Below are 25,970 nucleotides of genomic sequence, written 5' to 3'. Positions count from 1 at the left end.
TTTTAGACTGTGCCTTCCTGTTGTTATCCAGTTTGCATTATTACGGATTGATTATTATGGTTATGGTTATTAACGACAAGAGAGAGAATAACGTCCCTTGGCAAATGTTGTTTTGGTGGTTTATGTCATGTTGTTGTACCCCCCCCCCCATATAGATTACGATGGCCTCTGTGAAATATCTGTCTATGTCGAATAACGCCTCTTGGCCATGTTGTTTTTGCCCCTCCCTTGTTTTTTCCCCCCCCTCCTCCAAGAGGGACAGAGGGCAACTCCTCAGCTCCTCATCTGCCCTCATATGTAAATCAGGCCCAGAAAGAGTTTATGGTTACCTGGACGGTGACTTTGACTACCCCCCCCCCCCTGGACTACACCGGTACTACCTTGACTTTGACTTTGACTACCCCCTCCGGGACCCGCCACATCCCGGGGCGTACGTGGGCCACACCCCATCGCGCTCCCAGAACACGCACACCACAAGGCAGTCCAGACGAGCCGCTGGGCGATTGAACAAGACAGTAGAAATCAACCAGAGGAGGACGCACGAAATGGCGGACCAGCAGAGAATCAGAGCGTTGAACTGGTTAACTCTAAACCTCGAACCAGGAAAGATCCTGGACGACAGCGCAAGGAAGAAATGGGAAGCACGATACGATGACTACATTAAAGGGTGGCAACGGGAAGGGGTGATGAAACAGGGGCCCTACGATCATAACAGCCGAGGCGCCATACACGCACACATCCGCGCCCAGTACGAACAGGCAAGGGTCCGCCGCGACAACGCGGGGAGCCGGGCAGGGCAGAAAGACGCCCTCGACATCCAGGAGCGGAAAAGAGAGAAAAGCATGTGGATATTGAAAGCGATGGCCTCGGGCCTTCCACCGATCCCGGCCCCTCCCACGAAGGACCCAGTCCGGGGGAACCCAACAGCCCCGTCCTGGACGAACCTTACGACCCCGCTGTACCCCCCCGTACCTAAAGAAGGCACAGATGCCCAACAGCCTCCCGACGCCCGCCCACTCCCTTACAACAACCTGACCCCCCACCGCCCCCCACCCATCCCGCCCCGCCACCTCATGAACCCAGTAGTCGAGATAGACTACGCTACACCCCAATCCCCGGTTACGGTAACATGGCATGACCCCGAAGAGACAGACTCGAAACCAAGCGGGCCAGAGGCTCACGTCAGCAAACAAGGAGGACGGAGAGCAAAGGAAGAACTAAGAGCACCGACAATCCCCTTTCAATGTCAGATGATCCCGGGGAGAGCCGGTCCCCTGGGACAGGAACCAACCGAGACCAAGCACCGGAGCAAGGAAGGGACAGGGAGACGCAAACCCAGGCCTCGCTCGTCCTCCCACTCCCCGTCGTCCTCCTCCTCCTCCTCCTCGAACTCCGGGTCTAGCCGACCCCCTTCCCCCGAACCCAGGCCTGGGCCGTCATCGCAAGGACAGTCCGGACGAAAGACAGAGAGAACACGTTTACGGAGCGAATCCCCAGCAAGCAGCAGGAGAAACTCCCGGACCTCCAGCCTGCCAAACCTGAAAGAGAAGAAATCAGGGAAGGGAAAAGGAAAGAAAAAAGAGGACAGAGTTGAAGATACAGCCGACACCCTAGACTGGGTCCCCCAAGACGAACAATGGAAACAAGAAATCCTAGACCAAATGACCCACCACCTCCGAGAAGAAGTGTACCGCCGGAGTCAGTACCTCCAAGAGGACAGAGACCGGCGGATGAAGAAAGCGAAGACAGGAGAAACGGACACAGAGTCACGTCACGGGAATCGGTTTGATCAGCTCCACATAACGGACCAGGGGAACACCACGACCCCGGCCCCGAATACACGCGCCACCAGCACTCCCCGAGGACCCCTAACCCCGGGACCCCCTCCACAACAGCCCCAAGCCCACGGGATCCATGAAAACCTCGCCCCGGACGGGGGGACGGAACCAATGTACCCGCTAATGGAGACCCAGACAGGGAGACCAATCTACGTTCCATGGACCCACCGCGACCTCCGCGGAATAGTGGAGGACCTTCCCCCGATCAGAGAAGGAGCGGGCAAGTGGATCAGAATCTTCGAGCATCTGACCACCGCGGACCGACTCACAATGGGAGACGCCCGAGCAGTCCTCATGCGAAGCGAAGGACCCCAACCACTCCAGGACGTGGAAAACGTGGCCAAAACCACGAGACAACCAGACGACCGCCCCTTCGACCCCTACCGCCCCACATGGTGGGACGCCCTGAGGGGCCTTTATCCCGCCCAAAATTCAGCTGCATGCATGACCGGCCTGAGAAGGAAGATAGGAGAGGCGGCGTGTGAATACATCAGCAGAGCCACGCAACGGTGGAAAGACGGATTTGGAACCCGACCCGGGGCCACCGATGCAACGGAAGCCATGTTCCGGGTAGCAGTAGAGACGGGCCTCAACGCCAAGACCCGCGAGGGCCTCAAAACAGTGATTGGACTCGGGAGAATGACCTTCTGGGAATGGGAGGAGGCTGTCACGCACCACGTGAACCTAGAACAAGACCGAGAGGAAGAGGATGTCAAGGAGGACCAGGACCTGAGAAAACGACTCCTGCGAATGGATGTAAAGAAGGCGAGCCAGGAGCACAACAGGGACAAAAAGGAGAGACACCGACCCCCTCCCTACTTCGAAGCGGTTCCCCTCATGCCCCTGATGGATTTCCCTGACCAGCTTGACCAGGTCGGTCAAGGAGGACACCTGGAAACCACGGCCCTTGGCTATGGGTACGACCTCCCCTACCCACAGCTTCACGCCCCTTCCCCCTCCCCCTACCTGTGAAGTGCTAGTAACCTCTCCAGGTGGGCGGCCCCACTTCCCGTCCCCGGCTACAGCACCGCCCCCTCCTCCCACCTGATGCAGCCACGCCACTCGGACCAGGGATCTGCGTTCCGGTACCAGGGGCTGCGGCCCGTTCCTTTAGGGCTTGAGGGCACCCCTGGCTGTATTTGCTTCAATTGCTGTATAGCCTATAACCCGGTTAAGGTAGGATGCCATTTTTTGCAATAATATTCCCCGCTGTATTGCTCATGCTCACCAGGATAACGCCCTGCCAGGGCCATTGAATAAACGGGTCTTTTTAATTAGTATGGGGGTGCTACCGCCCATACTCCCATGTGCATCCCTGGCAGGGGCTAATGAAGGATGTTCCCGCTTGCTTTTATCTTATTTTTCTATAGCTGAAGGTGCTGAAAGGAGAATACGTGATGATATATAGCCTCGTATTCTGCTGTTGGTTTGTTTGTGTGCCCCACCGGGCCGCTAGGAGGGATTGATTTGATTTATCTTTCGATTTTAATGACTTTGACTCGATTTATCTTTTTAATAACTTTAACTTTAGACTTAAAAAAAAAAAAAAAAAAAAAAAAGATTTGTATTTTGATTTCCTTAATTGTTTTGGTTTAATTCCATAATCTCAATTTCTTGCTTAATCACATGTTCTGTTTTTACCTTGCCTTCCGTGTCATTGTGCAAAGGGATACTGCAATGTAAGGCCGGGGTGGATGCCACCCCCTAGGAGGGGTGTGTATGGCATACTCATGTCCGAAGCATGAGTAGCGTTTCTCCCACGTGGTTCCCCATACACCCGGCCAAGCGAGATATTAGGATCCCATGCTCATGGTTGCTTATTTTTATGGTCAAGTTTGTCGTCTTTCTGATGTTATTGATGATGCTACAATGATACGTCAAGCGCTGAGGTCCAACCCCTCGTGTCCCTAGTAAGTGAAGCCGTCTAGCGACGGGTTGAGGGGGACAGCTGTTTTTATTTTTTATTTTTTATTTTTTTTGTTGTATGGTCGAGTTTGTCGTTATTTTTAAGTGAAAGTCGTCTGACGACGACTTGAGGGGGATATGATGGGAAAAAATAACCTAAATGGACATTACATTATGAATATAGTCAACTCTGGGCCCAAATCTAATAAACACAACATACCACACATTCAAGAGGGTGAAGATGACCCTCGAGCCCCCCTATCAGTCTGCGGAGAACACTCTGCCACAGCCGGACGGCAAGGACACACATATCACACAGAAAGACAACACAACCCGGAGGCTCAGGGACAAGAGAACCCTCGATAACCCACACAAAGGCTAGCACACACACCTGGCCATGAAAGATACTATAAGTTTCTCATGCACCAAATCACGGGAGCTCTTCTGAAGCAGAACTTCCACGGAGGCGAAGCTCTAGGCGACCTCAGCGCTGTTAGGGGACGTAGAATATTCGATCTCTCACGCTTTATGAATCTGTATTACCTTTGCTACTTTACTCAATAAATCCGAGGCCCTCGTGCTGATAGACTTTAGTACCTCTCCGTCTCATTTTATCTGGTCAAGTAACTAGGCAGACTGTTTTTCCCAACACGCACCATAACATCCCAGCAAACATTTCGACGTCGATCCGAAGTCTAATCGACGTTGGTCATGGAGGTCGAAACGACGTTGATTTGAGGGGCTGATATGAAAGTTTTTCTGTTGTTTCGACGGCTCAGACATCAATCCATGTCATTTCGATGTTGTATAGACATTATCTCAACCTACGTGGAATTTACTTTTAAGCCAAGACACTAAATACCCACTTAATTATAAAAAAAATATATAATAGTATTAAGCTACATTTCAGTTACCTTGTAGTATGCCCCACTTAACGGTTTTCAGTATAGCTACCCACTAAACCTATAACAAGCAGTTCTTGTGCTGCATGTAGATAATTAAACATTTCTCAATCTGTTGTAAACATATTTACAACCATTAGACCAATTCCAGCCAACATTAACTCAAACCGTGTCGTCAACAAGTCCAATAGACGTCGAGTCGCAACGTGACTTTATTTCGACCCTTTGCCGAGACATGTATAGATAGAACCAAATGTAGCCTATAGAGCATTTGGTCATATCAAAAGGATAGAAATATTTGGCTACATCTATAATATTTTGTTTAGTTAGTTATGCATAGGCCTACTCTATCAATCAAGCATTAACACATGTCCTATTAATCATCAACAAAAGACAGATTTCAGGGTATAAAGTGCACTATTCAAAACATTGTATTTATACCCAAGTAGGCCTACATCTTCTTTAAACAACAAAATGAAAACTTATTGGGACCAAAATCCCATCCCCCCAGTCCTTGCAGGTGAATGTTTCAAGCGTAAACTCATGGCTGCTTATCTGTGGCCTTGGGATTCTATCTCTTCACAGCAGCTGGAAAGAAAACACCAGTACAAGGTTGGGGGAGAGTGAGAAGTTTGACTGGCCAAAATACACCAAGTGTTGGGCTCAGTGGACGAAGACCGTCTCACCATCCAGCACCCCAGCCTCAAGGGCTAACTGGTGGCTACATCAAGTCAATTTAGCTAGCTACATCGGAAGCTATCACCACTCTCGCTATGAATAATGAGAAGAATGGGTCCTAAAATTGACCAACAGTTCACAGGACTAATGCACGGGGAAAGGGCTTTGCCACCCGTGTTTTATTTTCAAGAACACACAGCTAACGTTAGCCCTGAAACGGGACGCTGCTGCTCCCCAGCTGGGAAGGAGCAGCGTCCCGTTTCAGGGCTAAGCTAACGTTAGCCTGCTAGCTTCCCGCTCCCAGTTTCAGTCTCCAGTCCCGTATGTAACGTTACAAATACGAAAACCCGCTATCCACGAGAATACGCAATGTAGCCTCAAATTTAACCGTTTAGCATGCAAATAATAAAAGGGTAATGTCTTTTTTTTTAAAAAATACAGTTGCATTTTAAATTGCAGTCTCTTTTCGAAACTCACCTGCAACTCTAGCACGCTGCCGAACTTGACGGCGAACGCGTTGGAGGGATTACGTGTTGGTGCGCAAGGAAAAATAGTTCCTAAATGGAACTTCAGTAAATGCTGGAATAAAACATTTTAGCACCTATATTGGCCATATACATGATAGCATATTGCGTTTGGAATAACACTTTTCAATAATACAATTAACGTGTAAACATTACCGTTCACACTAATGTTACAAAGTTACATCGTTGTTAAGTTAAATAGCGATATAAACAGTGTTTATTCAGTTACACCACTGTCTTTCCTCGAAATCACCATTTCCGTAGCGGCATATATGTTTTAATGTCGGCAAATGGTCGAAATAAAGTCACGTTGTGACCCGGCGTATTTTAGACTTGTTGAATGCATAAATGTTTGCTGGGAGTGTTTATTCGGTTACACCACTCTAAAATAAGTCTAACTTGAAATCACCATTCCTCTAACGATTATGTTTTCATGTCGAAATGAAGTCACGTCGTGACTCGAGGTCTACTGGACTTGGTCGCTTCGACGCAGGTAATACCACCCCCGTCTTTTCTCTCTCCTGCACGTTCTTGATGCAATACCATTTATTACCAGCAGAGGTCCTGCGAGGTCTAACGACTATTTCATTTGGTTTAAAAAAAACAGTATGCCTAAACATGATTTTAATGAATTGAAATCCTTTCTAAGTATTTATCAAAAATGTGTTCAATATTAGTTAATTCACTTCTAACTATTATTTTAATAAAGAAGTAGCCTACATGAAGGCACTTTTTATCCATTACCCTTTGGTATAAAATGAGCCATGCATCACATTCTCAATAAGGAAGTACATCTTTCCTCCAGTTCTTCCCAGAAAAAAAACACAGATTGTGTAATGGGTTGTTGATGTTTAACTAGCGGGACAAAAAAAAGGGACCCGAAAGCGACTGACGGAGTCACTTCAAACTGTCACTTGACCGTCTCCCTTTTAGTCAAGCTCTTCTTGCTTTGTGTCTTCTCTTCCTCCATCCAGCTCTAAAGAGACCCTGTTTTAGTTTGTGGGTGAAGTGAAAATGTAGCGTTGATTTAGCTGCTTCACACTCATTCTGTCATACACAAAAAGCGACAATCTATTTCCTGCAATAAACTTGTTCTGATCTAACTTAAATGCTATGCACAGACATACATATTCAGTTCCTGCTACCTCGAAGCAGTAGTTTGACTGGAATTTCTTTATTGTGACACGCACACGCACACACACACGCACACGCACACACACACACACACACACACACACACACACACATTCATCTCCTTGTACCTTTTGACTGCGATATACTCACGTGACTGTTCTGGCACACACACACACACCTCATCTTGCCCTCAACTGTGCAGGGGGAGAGAGAGAGAGAGAGAGAGAGAGCGTAGGGAGTAGGCTGAGAGAAGGCTTAGGGGGGGAAGAGAGAGGAGGATGTAGAACTCAATGGCATAAAAAATGAGGAAGTTGGCACAGATTCACTGTGTGACACCGCCACCGCCAGTAGCCATGGGCAAAACATTATGCACCTCATTGGACTCTCACTTTCACCGATACTCTTGAGTAGAAAAGGGTACAATGGTGACCTCATTGCTCCTGTCAAAGTCTGCTGCGGTCGCCATGGTTAATGAGTCCATTTCAATCAAGAGAATACTGGGAGTGGCTCATAATCAACCCAAATGTTTTGAGGCTGTCATGACCCAACCTACTGGGTCTGTGTGGGTGGATAGGTCGGTGTGGTGGTTTTAAAAGCGGAACGGCACAAAGACAATATCACCCTTTGACCTTCAAAGCACTTGCCCAGTACGTATATTCATATAGAGGCAACACTCATGTGGTTTCGCCTGTACCTAAATATATGTTAGGTGCAGATTTCTAGCAGTACCCTTGTTTCGATAACGTATCCAGCAGTGGTAATCTTTAAAGTGGTTCAAAAGCTGAAGAACATATTTACAATGTGTTCATCCTGTGTGCATTTAGTTCAGTAGCCACCTTGAGACATGAATGTATTTATATATTGCTTATATCTCATCAAACTAACTGTCATGTGTCTTCAGCCTTTGATCCTTTATATCCTGGTAGGCCTAAGCTTGTTTCTATGAGTGCACATCTTCTTTGTTAATTGTTGAAATGGTTGAGGAGCACAAAGATCTGGGTGTATACTGTTCGATAACCTGTTAAAATTCACCTCCGATAAAGAAGGAATCCTCAGGGAATACAGGCAGCGGCAATATCTCCTAAGGAAGCTCAGCTTCTTTGGGGTCAGCAGGCCTATCCATCTATTGGCGCATTTCCACCGCAGGGTACGCTTCGGACCCAGCACGCCTCAGCTCAGTAGTGAGGGTGCGGTATAGCCCAGCTCGGCAGCGCCGTCGTATAGGGGGGAAAGGTTATGACAATTATAAGGGCCCACAGCCCACTAGGGCCCACACACAGCCAGTAGCCTCTATGACAAAATGATTATGCATACACTGAACTAATATATATTCATATGAATGAATCCGAATTAAAACAAAGCCACAAATCATACAATATTCTAATTTTAATAATTTCAATAATCCCCTTGGCCCCTTCTTAAAAAATGGTTTGGTCCACACCGCGGTTCGTTCTTCCCAGGGACGTGCACAGGAGTTTTGAGGGGCAGGTGACGAGCGCTACGAGCGGACGAGCGCTATTGCGGGCGCGATTGTTGACGGGGGGGGGGGGGTTGGATCGCGGACGAGCGCTATTGTTAACGGGGCGTTCGATCGCGGACGAGCACTTTTGCGGGCGCGATTGTTGAAGAACACTCAGAGGGCACTTTTTAATACGAGGCAAAAAGTATGGAAGCATGTATGTAGCAAAATTCAAATGGCAATGCAATTTGCAATTTGCAGTTCAATAAGTCATTGCATTATGCAATTGACAATTCATTATGCAATTTAGTAATGTAATTTGAAAATGCGTTATTCAAAGTGTATTTTAATATGCAAAGTGACAATGAAATCTTCAATTCAATTTTAAAAAGTTATAACAATAAAAATAGAATTAACATTTTGTCGCCTTTATTCAAATGGAAAGCTATAGCGCCCCCGTAATTTCAATGCACTTTGCCGCGCTCCGTGTGTTGCAAATTTCAAATGACATTTCAATCCGCAAAACGCTTTGCAAAACGCTTTGCAAAACATTTTGCAAAACATTTTGCAATCTACCAGCGAATAGTGTGTGGGCAGGATCTACGTCACTTCCTCGTAATTTCCTTGTAATACCCTATCTCCCCGACTCCCGCCCACACACGATTCGCTGATAAGATGATTGATAGAGTGCGTGCTCTGGGAGATAGGGTATTACAAGGAAATTACGAGGAAGTGACGTAGATCCTGCCCACACACTATTCGCTGGTAGATTGCAAAATGTTTTGCAAAATGTTTTGCAAAACGTTTTGCAAAGCGTTTTGCAAAGCGTTTTGCAAAGCGTTTTGCAAAGCGTTTTGCGGATTGAAATGTCATTTGAATTTTGCAACACACAGAGCGTGGCAAAGTGAATTCCAATTACGGGGGCGCTTTTTATTGTTATAACTTTTTTAAATTGAATTGAGGATTTCATTGTCACTTTGCATATTAAAATACACTTTGTATTTTCAAATTACATTATTAAATTGCATGATGAATTGACAATTACATAATGCAATGACTTATTGAATTGCTAATTGCAAATTGCATTGTCATTTGAATTTTGCTACATATATGCTTCCATAAAAAAGGGCAGGGGCTCAAGCACCCCTAGGGCCCTATGTGTGCACGTGCTTGGGTCTTCCCATGGTTCTTCCTCAGCGGAAGTGAGTGAGCGATGAGACTTACAGTGAACAAACAATCCAATTTAAACTTTAATTGAGATTAGTTGAGGCTTGTTGTTGTTTTTCATATTTGTTTTACAACAACGTATTCCATGTGCTCTTTGTTTCACTTGCACATTTAAGTTAAACGCTACATATTTACCTGTGGACTATCTTGAGCCAGGACATTTTGTTTTTTGCATATCAGTGCTTGATTGTTAAATACAATAAAATACCCACACTTATTTGTTGAGTGGTTAATTGAAAATGTATTTGCAATCAGAGGTGTAATAACGTGTTGCAAATCAGGGAAATGAGAATAAGACAATTAATATTACATAATTTACATAATAATACACTTGTTAAGTCGTTAAATGTAAAAAAGGAAACAAATTGGGTGTATTACACCAGGCACCGTCAAGAACACTGAAAAACAAGAACATTTAAGGTGGCAATGAATGGGGTAGAGGGGCCCACACAGATATTCTTTCAGGGGGCCCAGAATTCCTAGCAACTGCCCTGCAGCTCGGTTACGTGTCGCGTTTCCACCGCCACCAGTACCCTTATGGTAGGGCGGGGTTTAAGCCGGACGGTGATAGCCACGGCAGCTACGTAAGCATCGGGACCTCATAGCAGCCCGACACATATTGTAGCCAGCTAATAAATCCATGAAAAAGAAGAATGCGCACAATGAACAAAGAGCAACAATGTAGGATGTCCAAGAAGGACGGCAAACTTTTGCGCAACATTTTCTTCAATAAACGAAGCTTTCGCCGTTGTCCAGAAATACCTTGCGGGTAATGCGTGATGTGTCACATGGAAGGGATGATTCTGTGTCAACCAATCAACGGACGGCGTGTGTAGCTCAAACTTGCCAGGACCCTTTCCGGCTCTCAGTACCCCAAGAACGGCTCAATCAATACGGCTCACGCCCACTTTTAGCGGTGGAAACACGACCCATGCTGTACCTTTGCAGACTAAACCGACACCCTGCGGTGGAAATGCGGCATATGTGTCAAGACATTTTCTGTGTTTGTTCCACTCCACCAGCCCCCAAAACAGGAAACCCCTGCAGAGCACAGTCAAAATCTAAAATGATTGGACTGGCAGGTCGGCTGCCAGGGTCTGGCAGGATCCCCTCATACGTCCTGCTCCCTGCCTTCGCGTGGCTCCCTTCAGGAGGCCAGGTTCTCAGCCCAAGCTGTAGGACACAGAGAAGAACGCAGACCGTTGTCCCCATGGCTGTGCTGCTTCTCAACTCCCAACCATTCCTGATCCTCTGTCCACCGTGTTGATCTGCTAGCTTAGGGACAAGTGTCCTGAATTAGCTTTGGCTAAAAACACTATGATGCATACATCCGATGACTGTTTCACACTTATCTATGTTTTTGTATCTGTCCCTATTCAAATAAAACCTTAAATAAATAAATAAATAGCTTCTAGTCCGTACTTCACCACAGTATGTGCAGGCAGCCAGGAGGGCCTATGTTATTCTGAACATTATCATTTATTAATGAAACATTAAAATGGAGTGTGTCTCTATATGACCTCCTTCTTACCATACTTTGTGATTCTTGGGTGTGAATTCTCACACCCAGCTGTTGGCTGTGCTAAAAAATATTACCACAACACATCCTGTTGTGCGCTGCAGCTTTAATAGGCTACCAAAAATGATACTCTGCTTCCATTTGGCCTTGTCACAAATATTTGCTCTGAACTGGCTTTGAGTCACACAGACTAGTGTAATATCTCCTCCTACCTCTTCCTGCTCCTTAATAATTGGTAATAATAATAATAATTGGTTGGTCACCAACGGTACAAATATTAGAGGTTTGCCCAGCAGTGGTCCATTACCACACTTTTTTGTGTGTGTTTTTTTCTGGGGGAGTGGGTTGTTAGCTGTGCAAAGTTGTTTGGATATGTAGGGTCCAAAGGGTGAATAAACACGATCCTGTCAGACTATGTTTATTCGTTTATCATGGAATAAGTAGACCAAAAGGCCAACGTGAATTTGAGACATAACGCAGACAATATGATTTGTCTGTGTAGTTATGTGACTGGAAAGGACATTCAAATCTAGGGAAAAGCTCACCAGTCCCAATGCAAATGCCAGGCAGCCCATAGCTTGACAATTCAAATGAAGGGCAAACAGGAACAACAATGTTCTTTGACATGTATGTAATGCATGTAACAGGTATGACTCACTATAGCTAGCTCCCTGCAATACTGCTTGCACATCATGGTCAAACCATAGACTGAATCTCATGAAGGCACAACAGGCAAAACCTGTTGTGCCTTCATGAGATTCTTAACAATCTAACCCTAACAATGGCGCGATCAAATGATTCAGCTGTAAGTACAGGGTATAAGAATACTCTTGTTCAATGTTACTATTGAAATGTCCTATTACCATTAAAAAAAACTATCCCTTTAAATTTTCTTTATCATGTTTTGTCATTTTATCCATATTACAGTGCTCACAGGATTAAAAAAAGAATTATACTGCCGAGAAAAAGTGTGCAAGAATGTAAGAGAATAATGATGAAACAGGAACAGAAAAGTGAAAGTGAGTCTGGCTTTGAGAATCTCCACATGAAGTGGAAGTGAAACAGCAAATACACACCATCTGCTTGATACCTTAAACACAGCAACAAATCCAGAAGCTTTCCCAGCTTTCACAGCACGCTGCAAATAATGGCTCTTCCATGCATGCATGATCCTGCAGTATAATAATCACATATTACAGGTCTGAAAGCACAATACAAGATGCAATATATTTTTTAATGGCAACAAAAGTTTTCCATGTAATCAGAAATACTTCCCTGGGGGGTCAATGAGGAGTCCATTGTGGGCTGTCAGTATTAGTTGTTTATTGCTCCCTAAGGCCTCCTTTACCATGGCAGTCATTGTTGAGACACTGGTCTGCAGCTCAGTAACTCTCACAACCACCATTCTGCTGTACACAAGCTTCTCACAATGGTAATACAATAAAAACAGGGCTTACCTTGTGAACTATTTCCAGGATTGGAACCGGTTTGGCAGTGAGGGACATGATGAGCTAGCAGACCGGATGGCTACGTCTATAATATAATAGTTATAATAACATAACTAGCTATATTTGTTTTTGGTGCATACAAAAAAGAGAAAAACAAAATATTTACTAGTTTTTTGTTTGCCAGATTGAATGGAATAATTGAATGCTTGGGATAGAAGCCCAGCGCGGTTGGCATTTTACCATTGGACTGTGGGACACTGGGATTAATTAGTGAAATGGATTAGGCGTCTTGCCCAGGGATGCCAACGGAGACTTCAGACACTCGGGTTTCGGACCCAGTAACTTTTTAGCTGGGAGTCAAACTCTGCAATGACTAACTATTGTACAAGCCCAAAATCTGACTTGATACATATGATTATATCATTCTTTAATGATTGAATGCATTCAACAGGAATTATTTAGTTTAATTAGTTAAACATGACATTTTTTTTTTTTATTTGTCAAAAGCAGGCACACGGTAATAACAATAAAAATAGGTTTAATTGTGTGATATGAAAAACATTACGATTTTATTGAAAGCATAGCAAAGGTCAGGAAAGCATAAAACATAATATGAACACTTGTGAACAGTTGAACAGATGCTAGCTGAATTTAACAATGGCATTCAGTTGAAATGTTATTTGTTCATAATAAAATGCCATGGAATAATGGGGAAGAAATGCTGGCTTAGAAGTGAACTACTTATCTTTTACAAAAAAAATATGATGGAACAATCATAAGTGCAATCTTTTGGTCTTAAGGCACGACTGCAGTTTAGGGCCCCTAGTTCCTAAACCCCAGGCCCCCAGCCTCTGATGGGGCCCCTAGACTTGGATGACCTGTGTTGTGATCACCGTGCTGCCAGCTCTACCACCTCTATTCTTGACTTCCCTCGCCATTTGGCACCAGACGCATGGGTAACACCATAACAGTTGACAGCAGTCATCACAGCCAGAGCCCTGTGAGAGTCAGAGACAGAGACAGAGACAGAGAGAGAGAGAGAGAGAGGGGGGGGAGGTGGGGGGAGTAGTTCATGAGTGATTTATTTACATTTATTAATTTATCACATTTTTATCCAAAGTCACTCCCAGGTGAGTTTGAGAACAATAACACTCTACAACCCAAATTGGAGTGTGTTTTTCATCAAAAGTAAGATGTGTCCTGAATTTGACCCACAGCCGAGTCAGCTGATGAGCAGTTCCAGGAAGAGACGAGGGAGAGGGGGTGCGGTAGATAGGAAGGGATTCAGCTGCAGCTTGTTTGGAGCAATAGTTAACTCCCTACGACTGTTGCACACGAAAGTAAGAGAGATAGGACCTTGAACGAATCTGGAATTGGCTGCCAATGGATACAACTTTATCAACAAAAACATTGCTATGAAGTCTGAATCAAAGCAAGCAAGACCCAATTCCAACTCAAACATCCGATGCTCTCACTTCAAGTTCACATGCAGAAGTTACATTTGTAGCCGCCGCCTAATCCGTCTACGCACGTTCTAGTTCTAACCACGTCATTGGTCCAGCCCATGACCCTTGACCTTCCCCTTACATTTATGCCGTAGCGCTCTCGCATGGAGGCGCGCAGGCAGCAGGACACGATGCAGCATACATCCACCAATGGCAGACAGCAGCACCAGCCGAAGTCTCCAGTGGTCTTGCACTGCAAGCAGGGGAAGCACCAGTAGCCGCAGCAGCCTGGGAGAGGAAGAAGTAGAATAGATAGATAGCCTTTATTGTCATTGCATCTTACAAAACAACGAAATTGGAGCTACTCCAGTAAGGTGACTCATTAATCATAAAAAAAAAAACTCATTCCCCCCTTCATTCATTGCAAACATTCTCTCTCTCTCTCACACACACACACACACACACACACACACACACACACACACACACACACACACACACACACACACACACACACACACACACACACACACACACACACACACACACACCATCCATAAACATAAAACGCTCTCACTTAAAGGGATAATAATAAATAATGTAAAGTGCTGAGTGACAGTGCAAACTGCATCATTAAAAAAGTTTAGCTTCATTTTAGAGTGTTATTGTGTTAGGAAAGAAGCTGTTCCTGAATCTACTGGTCCTTGTTTTTAGGCATCGGTAGCGTCTGCATGAGGGCAAGAGTTCAAACAGTGAGTGACCAGGGTGAGAACAGAAGAAGAAGATGGATTGAAAACAAAAGGTAGAAAATAAAAGTCCCTAAAGAATGTTTTTACTGGTCCTTAATATGGTCTAATGTTTCAAAGTGTTTATTGTCCACTCAAAAGAACGTGAAGAAGTGAGGGACTAAATATCGTGTTGTTAGGTAGTAAGTACACCACATCATTATACCTGAAAATCACTACACTCTCTCTCACTACATCCATTTAAAACCCAACATGGGCTGGTGTGGGCATCCTCATGTTTGTGGCTTTTTCATCCTTTACTTTGAGTTCCAAAGTTCAGTTTTATTTAAGTTTTATTCCGGGGCCAGTCCCCATATCTTGCGGCCTTGCCCAGCCGGCTGGAGCTGTAAACCATTGTGCATGTACTGCCCCATCTTGTACTACAGTACCACATTTACCATGATAAGAACCTGCAAAACAAGAGTATGTTTTGTTGATCCGTGGACCGCCAAACTACAAATCTCCCTGTTTTTTTTTCTCCCAATTTCAGAAATCTGGTCACTTTATTTTTCATTGCAACTGGGACTTACAGGTTTCCATGTCCGAGCAGCAATCACACACGCCAGTGCTCCACATCCCCGACCTCACTGACTGTGTGGTGGTGGTCACGCTGGTTATGGTTGGCTGCTGTTGGTAGGGCTGCTGTTGGTAGGGTGGCTGTTGGTAGGGTGGCTGCTGGTAGGGCTGCTGTTGGTAGGGTGGCTGCTGTTGGTAGGGTGGCTGTTGGTAGGGTGGCTGCTGTTGGTTGGGTGGCTGTTGGTAGGGTGGCTGCTCGTAGGGGTGCTGCTCGTTGTAGGGTGGCGGGTTCTGCTGTTTTTCGGCCATGTCTAGCAACGGTGAAAATGTTAATTGTTAGATTAATTGTTGAACACGTTTCGCTTGGTTTCCTTGTGTAATATGCTGTTAGCAATCTGATATCATGGTTAACCCCGAACATAAGCCAAATAAAATGACTTTAAACTCGCTAGAAAATGGCGACTAACGTTAATACAAAGGACCTACAGTAGGCAGGGTTGCCAACTCCCACGCATCTGGCGTGACACTCACGCTTTCAGCATCAATCTCACGCTGTCACGCACACGCAACAACACAAGTTGTTGCGTGTCACACAAACCCCCCCCCCCCCCCCCCCACCGTCAACAATTCGGTCAGCGTGCCATGAAGAATGAGGAAGCCTCATGGAGTGCCATGAGATTAAGTCTTATCTGATGTATGATATGGGGATAAACTCAAAATGATTACAGCTTGTGAAGTGACGCTAAACGCTTCACTGCTTTAACGACTGAAAGTGGCTCCTACATTACAGACGTGGTGGATATTTGTGAGAGTCAAAAGGCACACATGCAAAGAGGACGAACCAAAGCTGGCGGTCGAGATGCAATAGAGGTGGATGTACCGCCATTAAATACAACTCTCCCAAGTCTTATCTTCATAAGTAGGCCTACGACCTCGAGGCGGTCGCAACATCCTCGTGCTCCGCCCGCGCGATTATAAGTAAGATCATATAACCAGAAGACCAGAATAACCATCAAATAGCGCATTGCACTAGCGAAGACATTTCAAGCTAATCACTCGATATCACGTTGGGCTAACTGATAAGCGATGAGATACATGAAGAAATGAAATAAAATGAAGATATATTATCATGAAGAAGTAAAATATTGTGTGAGAACATTTGGAATGATGTCTTACTTATCTCCCGATCTTCCGAGATGGACGTAAAGGCAAGAAACGGAGGGGAAGAAGTGGAACTTCTGGCCAATTGGTGATAATGTCGGGGCCTGTGCGCTCCTACTGGATGCTGCCGTGTTGTGTGGACGTGCGTGCGTGAGGTAAACGGTCCGCTTCTGATGAAGCCTCACGGGGTTTCAGTTTCTCTGTTGTAGAAGCGAAACTTAACAACGTTTGTGCCTTTTTTTTTCCTTCCAGTTGCATGCATGAGTAGTCATTGGCTTGTTAAGAGTTCCTAGTGACCACGTATCACTTTCAATTCATGTGTAGCAGGGGGATTACAGGGTAATAGGCCCAGGTACTTATTAACAATGACTGGTAAATCAGAGTTAAATCACCCCGTTTACATTGAACGGCTTAACTTTATGAATCGATATAGAATAGCATTCCTATATTTTTAATGAGACGTTTTTTTTAAACAACCAAACCGATGATGGTTTTAGAAGGCAACGACTCCTCACTCGGAAGTCTGGCGTCACCACGATGTGAGGGCGGCAGATTGATACAGCAGCACCACTAGGGGGCGACACAACTCTTTCAATTAAAATGATTGGTAGACCCCATTATCGAGGCAAAGAACATAAAATAGAATTATAAAGGAATGTATGTCCACCGAATTACTGTTAATCTTACATTTTCCCCAAAATATTAATGATAATGACGCTAATAAAATGATTACTTTGCTATTACACAATATTGTAAGACTTTCCGTTCTGCTATGTTTAAGCTTATGAACACAAAATGTATATTCTAGTTTTGAATGGTCCAGTCTAACAGCAAAGACATCGCTCTCCCTGGGGTCATAACTTAAACCTGCACATTTTTACTGAGGCTAAAAAATATTTTGAAAGTTTCTCAAGAACAAAACGTGCCCATCCACAAGTGAACCCATCCAGGCAAATGTTCCATATAAATTGTTTTATTGTTGTCTACTTTTGCCCCCAAAAGAAAACAAAAGACAATACAACCGCCCCCCCTCACTGAATACACAATTCTAAATCACAGACAAGCCAATAGTGCTTCCATTACTTATAAATGCCTCTCCCAGGGTAGATACCCACAACCCCTGCAAATCCCCAGTAGACCTATTGCAACCCCATTGGTCTGTGAGGACGTCTTCACACGTCAGACGTTGTGTTGTTTAATATTATTGATTAATTTTTTTATTTGAATATATCACAATCTTTCAACAGGCAACTCACTTTGTAACTCCAGTCATTTCACACTGCAATTTGTATGCAACTTATTTCCTATTTTTGGCACGTATAATATAATGTACGTATAATATATGTATAATATACTAAATCTAAATAATAATATAAGATCTTAAAAGGCTTCACTACGTGGTCAGACCACTAGATTGGAAACACCCAAGGCCAGGGCCCCTAGCTTCAGTTTGGCCCCCAGGGGCCCCTGGCTTCGGATGGGCCCCTAGTGTGAGATGACCTGGTTGGTGATCACTGTAGTGGTGGGCGATGCACTTCCGTGCTTGCGGATCTTGACTTCCCGCGCCATTTGGCACCAGACGCATGGGTAACACCACATCAACGCACAGCCGTCATTACAGCAGGAACCCTGACAGAGAGAGAGAGAGAGAGAGAGAGAGAGAGAGAGAGTGATAAAAAACATAAGCACTCCATCACACCACCCCGCCTTTGTAGAGCGTTGCGCAGAAAGTATGGCCGTTTCTCAATTCGCGTTCTCGTGTGTTCTCGTGTAGGCCTACTTGCGTTCTCAATAAACGTCATCAGTGGTAGCCCAAGCACTGTTCCAATTCCAAGTACGCGAGAAAGCGAGTACTGTCGTAAAACCCGGAAGTGTTCTCGATGCGTTCTCGATGAGGCCGTTCTACCGAGGATGCATCGGAGGTGACTCGTGTGGACTTGGGACCGTTAAATATCCCAGAATGCATCATCGAGTCCGCTGCTGTTCCAATTGCAGGTGCGTACTCGCGTTCTCGGAAGTCCGTACTTGAAAGTCCGGACTTGCCAAGTACGTACTTCCAAGTCCGCGAGAACGTAGTCCGCGTACTTGGTATTGAGAAACGGCCTATGTTTCACAAAACTACTAAGCTGCTAACTACTAATAAAAATAAAAACACTAATTATTGATATGCTGGATTTAGTAGGGGTAGCAGTGTAAACTCGCGAGACCATCCTGATATACATATTCAAGTTTACGTATCGACATGAATATGTCAGGGCTACTGCCTCCTGTCAGACCCTGCTGTTGTTTCCCCTCTCCCTCGTGTTTCCCGTGGTCCAACCCCCCCCCCCCCCCCCCCACCTCGTTGATTGACCACCCCAGTCCCGGGGGGGGTCCAATCCACTTATCATAACTCGTTTCATCGTTTTACATCTGCATCCCCGCTGCTGCCCTTACATCAATGTTGTATCGCTTTCTCATGTGGGAGCGCAGGCAGCAGGACACGGCGCAGCAGAAGAAGTCCAGCAGCGGCATGGCGCAGCACCAGCCGAAGTCTCCGGTGGCCTTGCACTGCATGCAGGGGAAGCACCAGAAGCCACAGCAGCCTGGGACAGGGAGGAGGAGGAGGAGGAGGAGGCAGGAGAACCAAGACAAGTTGAACTCATCCAGCTGGTCCTTCTGCATTTGGGTTTGGCGTCTGCTTTTCTTTTCTTTATTTTTGGTTTATTTTGTTTGTATACGTTTCATTTCTTTGTTTAGAAAGGAATGCAGGAATTCAGGGGGAATCGTTTCCTACTTTCGTTTTCAGAATTAAAAACAATAGAAAGGAGGGAGGAGATTGAAGATGATGTAAAGTGAGGAGGAGGTAGAAGAAGATGAGGAATGAGGAAGCCATGTGTTTCAATCGTATATTACCTTGAAGCAGGAAGGAGGGAGAAGAAAAAGGCTGTTGAAAGTTTTTTTTTTTTTAATCTAACTATACGTTCAACCCTTCAAATAGTGTTCCCTAACTGATCTACAATCTACCTGTGGGGATGTCCCTATATACTCTGGCATTAAGAATTCAAAAGTAAAAGTGTGTAGACGCGTCTGTTAAATAACTAGAGAGCAAATATCAAATGCGGTCCAGCTTACATGTTTTGGAGTCTGAACAGCAGTCGCAGAGCTCAGTGGACCAGTTCCGGCTGCTTGGGGCCCCGCCGACCTGGACCACTGTGGTGTTGATGGTCGTCATGGCCTTGTCTGGATCAACAGGTGAAAGAAAGTTGTTTTTATTATTATTATTATTATTATTATTATTATTATTATTATTATTATTATTTTGGGTTAATTCGATTTCAGCAATAATAAAACAAATAGTCCTATAAAAGCTGGATCACAGCAGCACATTTCCCTGTCAAAGGAAGTAACACAGCTGGCTTTTCATAGTCTGTATTGTTTACAAAATTGTATTACGTAATTAAGTCAAATGTATTTACATAGCAGCTTTCAGAGGTAAGGACTTACCAAGTGCCTTACCTGACTATAATACAAACACAGAAACATGAAACACAGCTACAGGAATACAGACATACACATAATTAAAATAGTCATCATCAACGTTATTTTAATCCTATAAGGGTTCAATTGCATCGCAAAGCTATAGAAGACAAGCGTGACCATCACTCCTCCTCTTCTACCCTTTCCTAGAAACCTTCAATTCCATGATTAAACAGTGTGAGTGTAAGAGTGATTTCTTACCTTCTCTAGACGGGTGATGGTTGATGAGGGAATAAGGCAGGCAGCTCCTGAGTCCTGGTGACCTTAACCATGTAGTGAGATCAGCTACTCTATGCTCTATAGTCTGTATACTCTGTCATCACAGAATAATTGCCAGCTTTTTTTTTTGCACACCTCTTCAACCTGTTGGGTGGCTCTGCTTGCCTGTTTTTTTCTTTAGGGCGAGATGAAACTAAAGCCTGTTGTGGGTAAAATATTTTTCATTGTAACGTAAGAGTAGGATTACAGGGGGAATTCAAACGAGGAGGAAGTATGTTAATCGCGGTATGGTTGGTTTAAATCATTTAAAAAACATGACAAAAAATTGTTAATTAACTATTAGTTAACATTAGTAATGCAGTTATAAGCATTAAATAACTTAATTAAGTTACCAAATGGTCTAGTAATAATTTACTTAAGGTGTTTATGTTTACAAAGGTTTTAATTTACACATTATTTATTAGCATAAGTGCTAGGGTTAGCAGGTCATGGTTAACCCTCACCCATTAACCCTAGCGCTTATGCTATATAATGCTAATTACTGCCTTAACTAATGTTTATTAATGGTCGTATCCTTATTGTAAAGCGTTACCAAACAAATATAAAAAGATAATGGATGTTTCCCTGAAATATTTATTCGAAGATGCTTCTGGTTGCTTGGCCCATGCTGTGCTGTCATTGGTTGGAGGGTGTTGTTGTCTCAGACCACAAATATAATAAGGCATCATTCTCTTCTCCAACATGCTTTGTCGTTCATTTTACGATTTGATAAACTAAAGTAACAGCGTGATTATAGTCATTGTGAATATTTTATTTAATTGTATGACACATTATTACACATTCAGAAACTTGTTTTTAATTGGTAGCAAGCTACTTGGCGAGAAATAAATAATATGCTACATATTTTGCTTTCAGTGAAACTTAAAAGTCAAACACGTCCGTGCAGAGAAACATCTCCATATTCACAGACACATGGGTGCACTAAACATCAATCTCCTGGCAATAAAGAATCCTCCCCCTGCTTTCCCGCTGTGCATACCATTGTCACATTGGGAAAGAAAATATGCATATCACTTAATGATATGCTGCATATAAAAGCAGCATGTATATAGCCCATATCAAATGAAAGGTAAAACCACAGGTGGCTTTATGTATATGTAGATAAAAGCCAGAGGTTTTCCGCTATACTTTTAGCATTACTTGGTATTTTATTCAGTCGCCGGCTGGGTTTGCTGCTGCTGAAGGACGAATTGGACCAGTTTCTCGACCCAGGGTGAATGGGGGTTAAGACAAATCTTCTCTTTATTGGTCAATCCAGCACTAAAAAAATTAAATATAAATAAGATATAGATATATTAAAATGTATACATTCTCATAAGTTTCATAACTTTCAGTCCAAGTTTAGTTGTGATTATTAGCTGGATTTGCACTTCTAACGAGTATACACAAAGCAGTTCATTATTGAAAGTTATGTCAATTAATTAATCCTTTCCCCCCCCCCCCCCCAAACCATTATATGGTGTGAAGTCCTTATTACGAAAAACAAGATTTCCTCTCACACAAATAAACAATCTGTAGAATGTGGCATGTAGTTTGTGTTTGGAGAAAACGTGTTGTAACTCATTGGCCTGGTCGACTCGACTGACACAAGGAGCTAGAGGAGGAAAAGAAAGAGTGGAAAGAGAGAAAGAAAGAGTGGCAAGGAGAGAGTAGAGGGGAGGGGAGAGTAGACGGGAGAGAGGGGAAGGAAGTTGAGGAGAGGGAGAGTGAGGAGATAAGGTGTTCAATGTGATGAAGGGGGGGTCAACACAGCGGGGGGGGGGTCAACACACTTACATGACCTCTGTCTTGTGGCAGTGGGCATCCTGGGGGAAGATCTTGAGGCTCTTGAGGCGGCCTGGCGGGATCGTGCGGGACTCCACCTCGGCGCAGCGGCAGTGGGTGTTGAACTCCCTGCTGATGGGGGGCATACCTTCCCACCCAGAGAATAAAACCACACAGAAACAAACAAGGAAGAATGAACCAAGGCGTCAATTGAACCATTTCACGTATGGTGGCCATACTGGTTAGTTGGCTTAGGGAAAACTCCAGGAAGGTCTGGCAACCGTGAAAACGAGATTTGAGCATTTAGTGTCGTGGTGCCTAGCGCTTAGCTTTGCACTGGAGATTGAAACTGCTCAACTTGGTACACTGCTTGAGTGGGATGTCTTCTATGTCCTCCAAGAGGGAAAAATGTTCAACTGTAAAATAATGCCTGTAAACCAAGTTTCAGAGAATTTCCTCCATCAGGGCAGCGGGGCTAGTAGTTTGACTTTGACCGCAAATTGTAGCACCCCCTATGGGCGCAGTGGTACCAAACTAGAGGCTACATTACAGTCTGACACATGTTGAACCTGTCACAGGCTAGCACATGGTGATGAGTGATGAGTTATGATGCCTTGGGAAAATGTACCGGTTGGCCTATCCCTGATCCACCAACAATGCACTTTCTCCTTTTAGAAAAATCAAACCACATAACCAGTTCTCTTCATAACGACCTCAGGGCATGGCTGGACACTGTCTCTCGTGTCACACGAGAAAGGTACACAACACACATAACTGTGTAGCATCACACAAGAGATGGTAAAGAAAAAAACACACATAATCGAGCAAAAAACGCAAATCATGCGATCTACCCACTTTGACTTTCAAGTCAAGCGGCTGTCAAGCTGTAAGCCAGCTCCTGGAAGGTGAACTACAAACAGCCAGTGAGCATCGCAGGCTTACCGTGAGCGAGGAGGACAGCCACGGCCAGACACAGCAGAAGTGGAAGAAGTTTGTTCATTTTGACCTTTTTTTTTAAAAATGACTCAATATGTGTAAAACGTGCTGAGTCGCAAGAGACGAGTGAGCTCTGTAGTCCAATCACTTCGCTATTTATACACAAACCATAACCCCTTGGTCATGGTGACAACGGCTATGGGGAGTATTGTAAAGATGTGCATTTTTGTTATGGGGTATGTGTGTGAGTGCACGAGCGTGCATGCGCGTGTGTGTTTGTAATATTGCATTACTGTGTGTGTGTGTTTTTGGTTTCATTCTGCTGCTCACATGCTCCCGGCTCACATGCAGAGCGGTCATATGCCGAGGAGTTCAGCATCATTCTAGCCTCCTGAGGGGCTGGCAACCGCCAGCTTAGAAATACACCTCATAGACTGATACGCATGATAAGGCTCTAGAACAGAAAAAACAGCGCCCAGAAAAGTACAGCTTCCTCTTTCTTATGTTCTGTTTTGATTAAATCAAACTTTTTGAACGTTTCCCAACACAAGTTTGTGTTCTCTGTTTCCCTCGTGGAGATAGGTGCTATACAGATACAGGCCCTGCATCAGATTAACATGAACAAACTTTTGAACTGTTATCTGTTGACCTTGTTTTCCACATGCTTTGTTTGTGCATGTTTTTTATGGTCAACCAAGGGCTATTAGGGAAAACATACAACAACATACATATAACATAATAATAATAATAATACATTTTATTTCAGGGCGCCTTTCAAATCTCTCAAGGTCGCCTTAGAGTTAAGACAAGCAAAATACAATTTAAAAGGGGCAAATATAGTTAAAACAAAGACATTTCAAAAATAAACAATGCAACATATTCATTAAATTTGCTGGTGGGTGGAGTTAAATGGCAGAGGCCGGTCGGAACAGGTGAGCTTTGATGGAGGTTTCAAAGGTGGGGAGAGACTCTATACTACGAATGGATAGTGGGAGAGAGTTCCAGAGGCAATGAGACAGAAGTGTATCAAAATATTATTTATGATACATCTATGAAAAGGCCACATGGCCGAATGAGAAATATAAAGCTCTTGTTGATATGGTCTGGGTGGGCAGGGGGATTAGTCTAGTTCCCGGTTAGAGTGTTGGGACTTTCAGCTGAAACACTCTGGGTTCGAGGCCCAAACATCCGTCTAGCTGTACTACTGCTCAGCATCAATGAAACGCATCTGGAAAAAAAACCTCACTGTACTTTGGATAAAAGTTTTATCCCAAGTTTTAGTATTTTTATTTAGTATTTTATAAACCCCCCTTAACTGTGGTATAATGAGAACATACCACAGCCTGTCGTGATCTATTGCTTAAATATAATATTTCCAAACATTACGTGCAAACTTCCCCAGTGTCATTGTGGTGTCTAGACTCTACAGCCGCACACACACACCCCCCCAAACCCGAACCCAGACATACCCACACAAACACAGATATTGACTCACTGTTAAGCAAGCTTACAGTAATTACTATTGCACACTGAGCATATTCATCACGAACACCAACAGATTCAGCTACTGAATCCATGTCACATATTCTCAGGTCACATATTCATATGCTGGCTGCCATGTTTATAAAGGCCTCTACATCAGCTGGCACCAAAGAACAGTGGCCATGACAAGAGTATGTGGCTGCCGTTCCCTCCCTAATCTTTTCTGCATCACATTACGCATGCAATTGTTTTAGACCGGTTCTCCAACATTGCCGCCAAATCCAACTTAGGTACTTAAGGTTGATCAGGAATCAGATAAAGAGACTTTCTCTAGAGTTGGATCAAATCCATAACATGGCTAGGCTAGGTGTTGGCTACTGGTTGTCATTGGATGTTGTCCATAAGACGGCAGCGAGGGGCTATGGGGTCAAATGGATGTCATAAGTATTGTTCGCAATACTTTTGGCATCCATAGACACCATCCATAGACATAGATGTTGAAATGTTTCTTGTGATTGATACTTTTTAAAATAAATTTTCTAAAAGATTAAATATTTTTATTTCTCACTTTCATTTTTCCACGAGTACGATTATATTTTTCACAATTACATTTAAAAAAAAAAAATCTGAATTGTAAATCGACTTAATTGATCACCCTGAAAAATGCACCTGGCATGCACCGTGTTGACCCAATGCCCGACTGAAACCTCTCCACCTCGATGACTTAAGAGTTTGTCTTGAACCAAAAGATAACTTTAATCAGCTCTTTGTCCAATGTGTTAAGAGTTTGCACTTGCTCTCAAACTCGTGTAGGCGGGTCTGCTGACATCTGGAAGACAGACACGGACCGTCTACTTAGGTGTGAAGGTTGAGTGGTTATATGTGTTGCTCTAGTAAGCAGGCTTATTATCCTACTCGTGTTGTCCTGAGTTGACCTCTATGATCGGTGTGTAAATCATTACCTGCATTGCAATTCCAGTTGATAAATGATGATGATGTGCATGCCTTCCGCCAGGGAGAAAAACACGGCGCATACCAATGCGGGTTGGTTTGAGTGACCAATCGGGTCGTCCCCTTCCCTTCACCAGCCTCCAACTCAAAATCCTGTTGGACATTGCGTAATCAGTGTGCACAGGTTAAACCGGCCATCCACACACACACACACTCAGGAAGAGATCACCTACGTTGTAAATGGCAACATGGAACACCAGGATCCAGTATCCTTATCAACAAACCCTTACAATAAACAAACCACCCTGCATCCTGTGTTTATAGAGCCAACACTAGGTGGAGTGTACCATGTCCATAGTACAAGCCACCCATTACAAGCCTTTTGTAAATCTGCCTTTTTCTGTGTCATTTAGGTGGACCCTCCCACTTCCATTTGGACATCCATTTTCAGAGGGCTTGTAATTGCTTATCGCACTCACACCGGGTGGCATAATATCA

General features: G+C 44.2%; 3 protein-coding genes across 3 annotated transcripts; all 3 read right to left on the bottom strand.

Annotated features, from left to right (window-relative positions):
- Positions 1–13,088: 13,088 nt before the first annotated feature.
- Positions 13,089–16,706, bottom strand: LOC311368425 (cornifelin-like). Its single transcript, XM_084487230.1, has 4 exons — positions 16,557–16,706; positions 15,395–15,691; positions 14,222–14,367; positions 13,089–13,632 (listed from the first exon to the last, which is right to left on the bottom strand). The coding sequence occupies exons 2-4, from the start codon at positions 15,687–15,689 to the stop codon at positions 13,498–13,500; spliced, it is 576 nt and encodes a 191-aa protein (XP_084343356.1). The 5' UTR covers positions 15,690–15,691; positions 16,557–16,706; the 3' UTR covers positions 13,089–13,497.
- Positions 16,707–18,026: 1,320 nt separating this feature from the next.
- On the bottom strand, positions 18,027–19,760 carry ponzr1 (plac8 onzin related protein 1; the record flags this gene model as incomplete). The annotated part of the gene is made up of 3 exons (XM_084487508.1): positions 19,656–19,760; positions 18,978–19,126; positions 18,027–18,170 (listed from the first exon to the last, which is right to left on the bottom strand). Exons 1-3 carry the CDS (start codon positions 19,753–19,755, stop codon positions 18,027–18,029), a joined length of 393 nt encoding a protein of 130 aa, XP_084343634.1. The 5' UTR covers positions 19,756–19,760.
- Positions 19,761–21,122: 1,362 nt separating this feature from the next.
- Positions 21,123–23,218, bottom strand: LOC311368420 (interleukin-8-like). Its single transcript, XM_084487225.1, has 3 exons — positions 23,046–23,218; positions 22,116–22,251; positions 21,123–21,599 (listed from the first exon to the last, which is right to left on the bottom strand). Exons 1-3 carry the CDS (start codon positions 23,101–23,103, stop codon positions 21,488–21,490), a joined length of 306 nt encoding a protein of 101 aa, XP_084343351.1. The 5' UTR covers positions 23,104–23,218; the 3' UTR covers positions 21,123–21,487.
- Positions 23,219–25,970: the final 2,752 nt, after the last annotated feature.

This window comes from Micromesistius poutassou (genome assembly GCF_964030765.1).
Source record: "Micromesistius poutassou genome assembly, chromosome: 23".
Taxonomy (NCBI): Eukaryota; Metazoa; Chordata; class Actinopteri; order Gadiformes; family Gadidae; genus Micromesistius; species Micromesistius poutassou.
The sequence above is the reverse complement of the archived record's forward strand: the minus strand, read 5'-3'. Positions and strand labels throughout refer to the sequence as shown.

Coding starts and splice junctions, on each gene's coding strand:
- LOC311368425 (XM_084487230.1), bottom strand. CDS start 15,689: ATGGCCGAAAAACAGCAGAACCCGCCACCCTACAACGAGCAGCACCCC. Junction 14,368..15,394: donor CTGCTCGGACATGGAAACCT/GTAAGTCCCAGT, acceptor TTCCTCTCCCAG/GCTGCTGCGGCTACTGGTGC. Junction 13,633..14,221: donor GAGAGCGCTACGGCATAAAT/GTAAGGGGAAGG, acceptor TGACTCTCACAG/GGCTCTGGCTGTGATGACTG.
- LOC311368420 (XM_084487225.1), bottom strand. CDS start 23,103: ATGAACAAACTTCTTCCACTTCTGCTGTGTCTGGCCGTGGCTGTCCTC. Junction 22,252..23,045: donor GGCTGTCCTCCTCGCTCACG/GTAAGCCTGCGA, acceptor CTGGGTGGGAAG/GTATGCCCCCCATCAGCAGG. Junction 21,600..22,115: donor TGCCACAAGACAGAGGTCAT/GTAAGTGTGTTG, acceptor TAATTTTTTTAG/TGCTGGATTGACCAATAAAG.